Source organism: Sphaeramia orbicularis, chromosome 15 (genome assembly GCF_902148855.1).
Source record: "Sphaeramia orbicularis chromosome 15, fSphaOr1.1, whole genome shotgun sequence".
NCBI classification, from domain to species: Eukaryota; Metazoa; Chordata; class Actinopteri; order Kurtiformes; family Apogonidae; genus Sphaeramia; species Sphaeramia orbicularis.
Window position 1 is genome coordinate 22,329,100 of NC_043971.1, and position 8,394 is coordinate 22,337,493.

At 34.6% G+C, this 8,394-nt stretch overlaps 1 protein-coding gene across 1 annotated transcript in view; it reads right to left on the minus strand.

Moving 5' to 3' along the window:
• Positions 1 to 5,565, minus strand: part of wdr27 (WD repeat domain 27) — a 48,488-nt gene extending 42,923 nt beyond the window's left edge. Inside the window, exons 1-8 of the mRNA XM_030155263.1 lie at positions 5,418 to 5,565; positions 2,266 to 2,407; positions 1,995 to 2,119; positions 1,754 to 1,867; positions 1,603 to 1,654; positions 1,154 to 1,224; positions 967 to 1,063; positions 747 to 849 (exon numbers count right to left, since the gene is read on the minus strand). Of these exons, the coding sequence (XP_030011123.1) occupies positions 747 to 849; positions 967 to 1,063; positions 1,154 to 1,224; positions 1,603 to 1,654; positions 1,754 to 1,867; positions 1,995 to 2,119; positions 2,266 to 2,407; positions 5,418 to 5,555 (842 nt within the window). The 5' untranslated portion in view covers positions 5,556 to 5,565. The remainder of the gene's footprint in view (positions 1 to 746; positions 850 to 966; positions 1,064 to 1,153; positions 1,225 to 1,602; positions 1,655 to 1,753; positions 1,868 to 1,994; positions 2,120 to 2,265; positions 2,408 to 5,417) is intronic.
• Positions 5,566 to 8,394: the final 2,829 nt, after the last annotated feature.

An 8,394-nucleotide genomic window follows, 5' to 3' on the forward strand; every position in this document is an offset into this window, starting at 1 on the left:
CTGAGCTGTTCAATATGTTCCCCACTGCTGACAGCATTATATCCTGTGTTAATATTTAGATGAAACTGTCAGTAATGCAGGACTATAAACTTCACATTGAACATTATGATTTCCTGTGACTAATAAAAGATTAAAAAAAAAAAAAAAAAAAACTTGATAAACTGCCCTCTATCTATCCATTTATCTGCTTGTTCCAGTTCAAAGGAAAAGCTTGTGGAAGTTAAACTTCAACAAACAATATTTTACCACTTTTACAATTATCCCAGCTAAACATGGCCTGTTGCCATAGTCTAGAAAAAGACTTGAGAACCTTCCTCAGTTATTATAGTATATTATACTACAGTCGCAGAAAAAAATTATTAGACCACCCTTGTTTTCTTCAAATTCTTGTTCATTTTAATGCCTGGTACAATTAAAGGTACATTTGTTTGGACAAATATAATGATAACAACAAAAATAGCTCATAAGAGTTTAATTTCAGAGCTGATGTCTAGCCATTTTCCATGTTTTCATGATAATAACCAAAATCACTTAAGTTCTTACATCAATATCTATGGCATTGTACTGATAAAAACAGTGCTTTTAGGCATTCCATGTTTTCTTTTCTGTCTGTTTTAATCACATGATACACACAGGAGTTAGTACTTGATTGCATAACCATTGTTTTTGATGACTTTTGATGGTCTAATAATTTTTTCTGCGATTATATATAAATGACCAAGAATTGTATGATGGTATTTACGTACTTATTCTGGTCATTTCTGGTGTCAGTAAATGCATCACATAAAGCCATTTTGAGAACAGGTTTTGAAGTCTCCACTTCATTTGCAGCTGATTGTTTTGCAGCATCTGGTAGTAAATAACCAAAAAATACTTTTAAAATGAAACAGGTCAAGGTAATTCATGAAAAAACGTGACAAAGTATGTGAACAAAAGGTAACAGATTTTGTGTGAGTCTGTAACCACCTGATTGTTGGGTGTTATATCTTTTTTCAGTTCTCTGAAGATCAGTTTTGGTTACCAGCTGACACTTGTAGTCATCGGGAAGAGAAAAGCACCATACCTGAATAAAACAAAATCATGTTACCAGATATAATGGAGTATTTGGTCCTTCACAATCACTTTGGGCTGTTACAAGTTTTGTGTCACTAACCTGACCATCCATTGAGCCAACAACAACATGTCGGTTTTCCTCCAAAAACAACAAAGAGTACAGTGGAGCAGCTAAAAGAAAGGAAAACTCCATTTAAAGCAGGTTAAAGAGATGTAATAACTCTTCTTATCTTTCATACATAAATGAAAAAAGTATAGCTGATACAGATATGCAATATAATTAAAGTGAAATTTATTACATTTTAAGCTTTACAAAAGTATAAAGATGGACAGTACTAACTATATATGGAATGACAGTATTAGTAAAATGATCCAATACATACTGATTTTACATAGACAACCCTCAACTCTTCAGCTGCCCCTACAGTCCTAAATTCTGACACTACACTAGAGGATTGTAATATTGTTAAAAAACAAAAACAAAAAAAAAAACAGTCACATGGAAAAAGTAAATATTTAATTCAACAAAATAGTATCGTGAGATCATACCTGACAGTACAAATGACTGATAATAAACTGATTCATTTTTTAAATCCCACACCTGAGAAGAAGGAAAGAGTGAAGAAGATAGCAGTAAAGTATGTATTATATTATATTTGTCAACACAAATATTCTTCCTCAGAAACTGTTATGTCAGAACCTTAAAAGTGCGGTCCTCTGATGTGGTGACAAGAACATCACTGCTCCAGGGACAAAACTCAGCTGATGTTAATGGTCCCAGGTGGCCAGTTAAGGCTGACAACACCTCCTGCTTCTGACATTAAAAACAAAAACTTGGATGTGATACAATAAAACAGTAATCGGAGTATTTAGATGCAGTAATGGCAATCAGTCAGAACAACAGAATATAAAACGTGCTCATCCATTCCACCAACTTGTACCTTTGAGTTAAGTATGTAGGCAGTAGCTCCAGCACATGCAACCACTCTATCATCAGAATAAGAGAATGAAAGATGGACTACTTCCCCCAGCAAAGTTCCAATAACTGTTCCACCTGCAACTTTCCCTGTAGAAAGCAAAAAAACAAAACATGTAATACCAATACAAGTTCTTGACCACAATTCTACATCCAACAATATTTCACTAGATGGCAGGATTGTTAAGATTTTCAACATATGAATATCAGCCTATGGTGATGGGTTATTTTCTTACCTTCTCTTGTCCTCTTGCGGCACAATTCAATATCCCAGACGATGATATAATCAGAAGAAGCAGAACAGAGAAGGACTGGTGTGTTTGCTTTACCAAAAGTCATGGCACTGATGTCACTATGGTGGCCTGTTAGATGTAAGGGCTTTAGACAAATATATAAACACCAGTCAATGGGCATCAAATGTTATGAAATGTACAGGGTGGGGAAGCAAAATTTACAATATTTTGAGGCAGGGATTGAAAGACAGTGTATGACCAATTAGTTTATTGAAAGTCATGAGAATTTATTTGCCACAAGAAAATGGACATAATAGAAAATGTTTTTATTCTATGTGTCCTCCTTCTTTCTCAATAACTGCCTTCACACGCTTCCTGAAACTTGCGCAAGTGTTCCTCAAATATTCGGGTGACAACTTCTCCCATTCTTCTTTAATAGTATCTTCCAGACTTTCTCGTAATAGTTTTGCTCATAGTCATTCTCTTCTTTCCATTATAAACAGTCTTTATGGACACTCCAACTATTTTTGAAATCTCCTTTGGCGTGACGAGTGCATTCAGCAAATCACACACTCTTTGACGTTTGCTTTCCTGATTACTCATATGGGCAAAAGTTTCTGAAAAGGTATGGATAATAGTGTTAGGTATGATTATGACATCAATATATGTTTGGTTTCAAAACAACTGATGTAGTGCCTGCTGAGAAAAAACAACTAAATGTTCATTGTAAATTTTGCTTCCCCACCCTGTATATTTATATGGTTTTGTATTTCTGAGATACATGCTATATTATCCATAACAGTGAACCTGAGCAATGTACAAGGTATATGCAAAGTGGCTAAAATTTGCTTAGAGGTCTTATTTATGTCTTTGTGCATAAGAAATCAATATAAGTGAATCCCCAAAGGAACTTTGTGTTGGTAAATGCAAGTTATGCAAACTTGAACTATGTTTTCAGGTCAAAAATGTCCAATTTCATCACAATTAATGCTATAATTTTATGTCACAAATGGCCAAGTTATATTTTCATTGAATTTACCTGAAAAACAAATATTCTATTCTTTTAAATTCCCCAATTTTTCTTACAAGATTATATACTACATATCACGTTTTATTTTTACAGGTTGCAATATGGAGTATGGTGCTGATCCATCCTGCTTATGTTACGCCAACACATACATTAAGAATGTCACATGTCACTTTTTAAATCAACAGTTTTCTAATAATAAGCATTTTTATAACAATTCTATATTGTTATTTACTCTTTAGTATGATGATAAACTATACAATAAATAATTATGATCCTAGTTTTTGCACAGGGATCATTTGTGGAAACGGTGACATGGCTGCCAAGCATCAGTATGATGGGATCTGTAACAACCATTTCACTTCCGTCCACTGCCACATTTTGTTTTTTTTGTGTCAGCTGTTATTGTTTTAGATCCACAATACAAACATTTATGAATAAGAGGATAATTAGCAATAGTAGGTATAAAAGTTTATTACTAATAAAGTACTGGTACTGACCAGATCATCATGGGTAATGTCACGTCCATCCACCAGTTATTTATGCTCTTTCTAATGCTATTCAAAATCCAATATTTCTGAAAATATAGCTTCCACTGTCAAATAATATCAGTAGTCTGTGCACACATGTATTAGCATTATTTCACCACAGTTCTATGCATTTCTTAAAACTTTTTTTTTTTTGACAAAAATGGCCACTCATTTGACCCCCTAAGTAAATTTTAGCCGAAAGATAAAATAAATAAATTAACTCTTTCATGCATGAATTATGAGAACCTTCATCAAGATTTTTTTTCTTGAGTGTTTTTATTCGTCCTTAGGCATAAAAATAACAATGTGATCGAGTTTTTTTTTTCATATTGTTACAAAAATGTCCACCCAGCTACACCATGCGTTTAATTTTTGAAGTAAAGAAACATGTATTTAAAACCCAATAGTAATGTCCCGTCAGAGAGCAAAATTTAATTGATTGCCATTCCAACATTTATTTCAATGTAAAGGAGCTCCTTGTTTTGGATAATCCCTTCTGGTCCAACTAAAGCAAAAATTAATTTAAAAGTAAAAATGTGGGTTATTTAGCAACACTAATCTGCCAAATTGTCTCTAAAATGTCCTGTCTGAGAGATTTCAAATACTGTGTTTTGGCCCAAAAGCATAAACTGATATGAAAACAATGAAATTAAAACATTTTTAATGTTTCTAATCTGATTTTTTTCCTCATATTTTAACATATTCCAATTCTAGTTATTACTCACTACATGGAGGTAATATGCAAAAAAAAAAAAAACAACCATTTTGTTTAACCCTTTCATGCATGAATTATGAGAACCTCAATCAGGATTTTTTTCCTGAGTGTTTCTATTCCTCCTTAGGCATGAAAAAAACAATGTGAATGAAAATTTTCTTATGAAAAATAAATAAGTTAAAAAAAGTTAAAAAAAAAAAAAAAAAAAGTTTAAAAAAAAAAAAAAAAAACGTTTAAAAAGAAATAGTAATAATAATACAAAAAATTCTTAGGAACCTATTTTTCATGAAGTTGCAAAAATGTCCACTCAGCTGGACACCATGCATTTAATTTTTGAAGCGAAGAAACATGCATTTACTGATAATTGCGTGAAAACTATAACTATTACACTCAGGTGAGATCTACACAATGTTACCAATTCATGTCAGAAACGATATGTAATGTCTTAAATCTTTAATAAAGATATGTGGGAAAAAAAAACAAAACAAAACAACAAAATCCATGAATATACAAGAGAACAGCTGTAGAATAAGTGTCCATTGTAGTGACCAGTATACATGAAAGGGTTAAAAAACAAAAAAAACAAAACGGGAATTACAGTCTAACAATTAATAATTGATTTACACCCGAACATGTTCCTGCAGATCAGGTTGATCAAGAACAGCAAAGTTACAGTACTGGTATGAATCGCAGTGCATTATGGGATGATGCATAAGTGTCCACTGTGTTGGCTGATACGGAACTAAAACAACAAAAACAATGAATATACAAGAGAACAGCTGGAGAAGAACTGTCTGTAGTGACCACTGTGCATGAAAGGGTTAAATTAGCAACAACTTTTTTTTTCCGAAAACTTCAGTGTAGCTTGGTAAAACTGACGCACCTGCTCCTCAACATCCATATTATTGTAAATCAGCATCTCCTGTCCACATGTTGGAAAACCACAGAAAGACGGACTGCATGCGACCTGCTGCTGTGGCACGTGACGGTCACACGTAAAACTACGCTTTACGGTTATCATCTTTGCTGCTGTTGTTTGCTATACCAGGAAATGTACCAATAAATAAATAAATATCGTCAGCGGTGGTCAAGGTAAAGTCACCGTAAACAAACTTGGGAAAGAAAGGAAGTAATTTCGACGCTAATGTAGTTGACGAAGCTTACGGGTTTCCACGGTAACACTCATTTCCGGTACTAAAGATCGTCTATGCTACAGACTGTTGAGCCGAATTCTGCTCCCTGCCTAAAACTGCCCCCCCCTTCCTAATAAGTCAACCATGAAGAGGACAATGTGCACCAAATTCACCATGTCATAATTTACTCAGAAATGCTTCCTGCTCACCCTGGTTCATGAATTTTTCTCTTTTCTGATTGTAGGGTATGAAATAAATTGTGAATTATTCAACCTCTTAACACCATCATAGCTGTGTAACAATTAAGTAATTAATAATATTGTATGATATTGCAGTTGTTTTTTTATCTGTTTAATATTAAAGAATGCGCAAACTGTAAGGTATATAAAACTTCAAATGTTAAATCTTACAAAAAATATATAACAATAAAAACATACTGCCGAAAACTACATCACACTTGGCTGGGGATGCAGTTTTTGGCAGGGAGCAGAATTCGGCACAACACAGACAACCTCTCAGAAAATGTAAATAGGCTTTATACACAGCCCCACTACTTCCTGAACTTCAGGTTGGTCCTTTATTTCCGTTTTTTCATTATTGGACACACTGATTAATCCAGGTATGCCTAATTAATCAGTAGTCACAACAAGAAGCAGCAGACACACCTGGGTTATTCAATGTGTCAACTAATGAAAGAGAGGAAATAAATGACCCACCTGAATCAGGAAGTAGTGGGGCTGTGCATAGAGCCCATTGCTGAAAAGTTCACTACCATGTATATTGCTATCTCACGCTGTAGTTGTAATAAACACTTTAATATCTGTGAGAAAATGTATTAACATTTGTTTTACACTTCTCTTCATTTTCAATTCATTTAAAATACTTGAATAAGTATCTGAAGAAACAGTCCGAGTGACTGTCTGTTGCCTATACATCTATGGATTATTGTTTCTTGTACCATCCTGTATGACCACAAGATGACACTCAATCCCAAACTGTAACGGCGATGGTCACTGTACACCCAGTAGTAGATACATGGAAAATATACATGCCTTATACGTTTCCTGAATGAACAATTCATAAAATATGAATGGATGATGAAAGATTTTTTTCTTACTTAAATAAAGATGGCTATTATGAGCCTAGAAATCGACATTTTACAGAATCCTTCAACATGAAATTTCTATACATTGTATAATTAAAAACATTGCAATAATTAAAGATAATAATATAAAATTACCTAAATGGAACATAACTGAGGGATATAATTGAATTTTAGATTAGATTAGATTAGATTAGATTACACTTTATTGATCCAACAACACGGAAATTAATGGTCAAGGCAGCAGCAGCATAAAGTGCAAGAAAAACATGCATGCATAAGGATAATGCAAAAGACAAACAACATATTATAATAATAATCATAATAATAATAATAATAATAAAACTCTGATTACTACATATATACATACATACATACATACATACATACATGCATACATGCATACATACAACAGAGTGGAATTGCAATGTGTCAGGCAGTACAGATGAGACACAAACAAGACAGAGTTATACTGTTGAGTTGTACAGTCTGACAGCAGTGGGGATGAAGGACCTGCAATAGCCCTCCTTCTTACACTGTGGGTGTAGCAGTCTGACACTAAAGGAGCTGCTCAGAGCCTCCATGGTCTGTTGCAGTGGGTGAGTGGTGTTTGACAGAGCCACCCCTCCTGACCAGCTTGTTAAGTCTCTTCCCGTCCCTTCCGGTGCTGCCTGCTCCCCAGCAGACCACAGTATAGTGATAGCAGAGGCTACCACGGAGTCATAGAATGTCCATAGCAGAGGCTTGTGCACTCCAAAGGACTGCTGTCTTCTCAAAAGGTGAAGATGAATTTGACCCTTTTGTACAAGGCATCTGTGTTGTGTGACCAGTCCAATTTATTGTTTAGGTCAGGGGTAGGCAACCTGTGGCTTTCGGGCAACATTTGGCTCTTGGGCCCTTTTCAAGTGACTTTGTCAAAAAATATATAGAAATGTATAACACTTTTTTTTTTTTAAACACATTTTGTTAGTGCCGCAACCATAAAGTCATTCTGAATTTAAAAAATAGTACTAGTAGAAATACAAGTAGACTGTTTTATTTTATGACAATGATGGTATTCATCTGTTAACTCCATTTGCTTCATATACTAGTTGATTTTTGCTGCACAAACACAATAACAACAAATGTCAGTTTTCTTCAGTGTAGTTCTGTAATTTCTTTGTAGTTCTGTAAATTTAATGCACAAAAACTTTGATTTATCCTTGACATATTCTGTACAAACTAATCCTAAACAGTCACCCCTTTGAGGTAAAACATATAGGGATATCTTTTGGCCCCAGACAGGTTTTTTTTTTCTATTTCAGTTCTAAAATGGCTCTTTAGACAGTAAAGGTTGCCCACCCACAGTTTAGGTCAACACCCAGATACCTAAAACTGTCCAACAGCTCAATGTCTGAACCCTGGATGTTCACCAGTGTGGGGGGTAGTGATCTTCTCCAGAAGTCAATCACCATTTCCTTTGTGTTGCTGGTGATCGAGCACAGGTGATTGTACTTACACCTGTCCACAAAGTCCCTGATGACTGACCTGTACTCCAGCCTGTTCCCATCAAACACACAGCAAACAATGGCTGAGTCATTGGAGAACTTCTGGAGATGAAAACTTTTGGTGTTGTGTATGAAGTT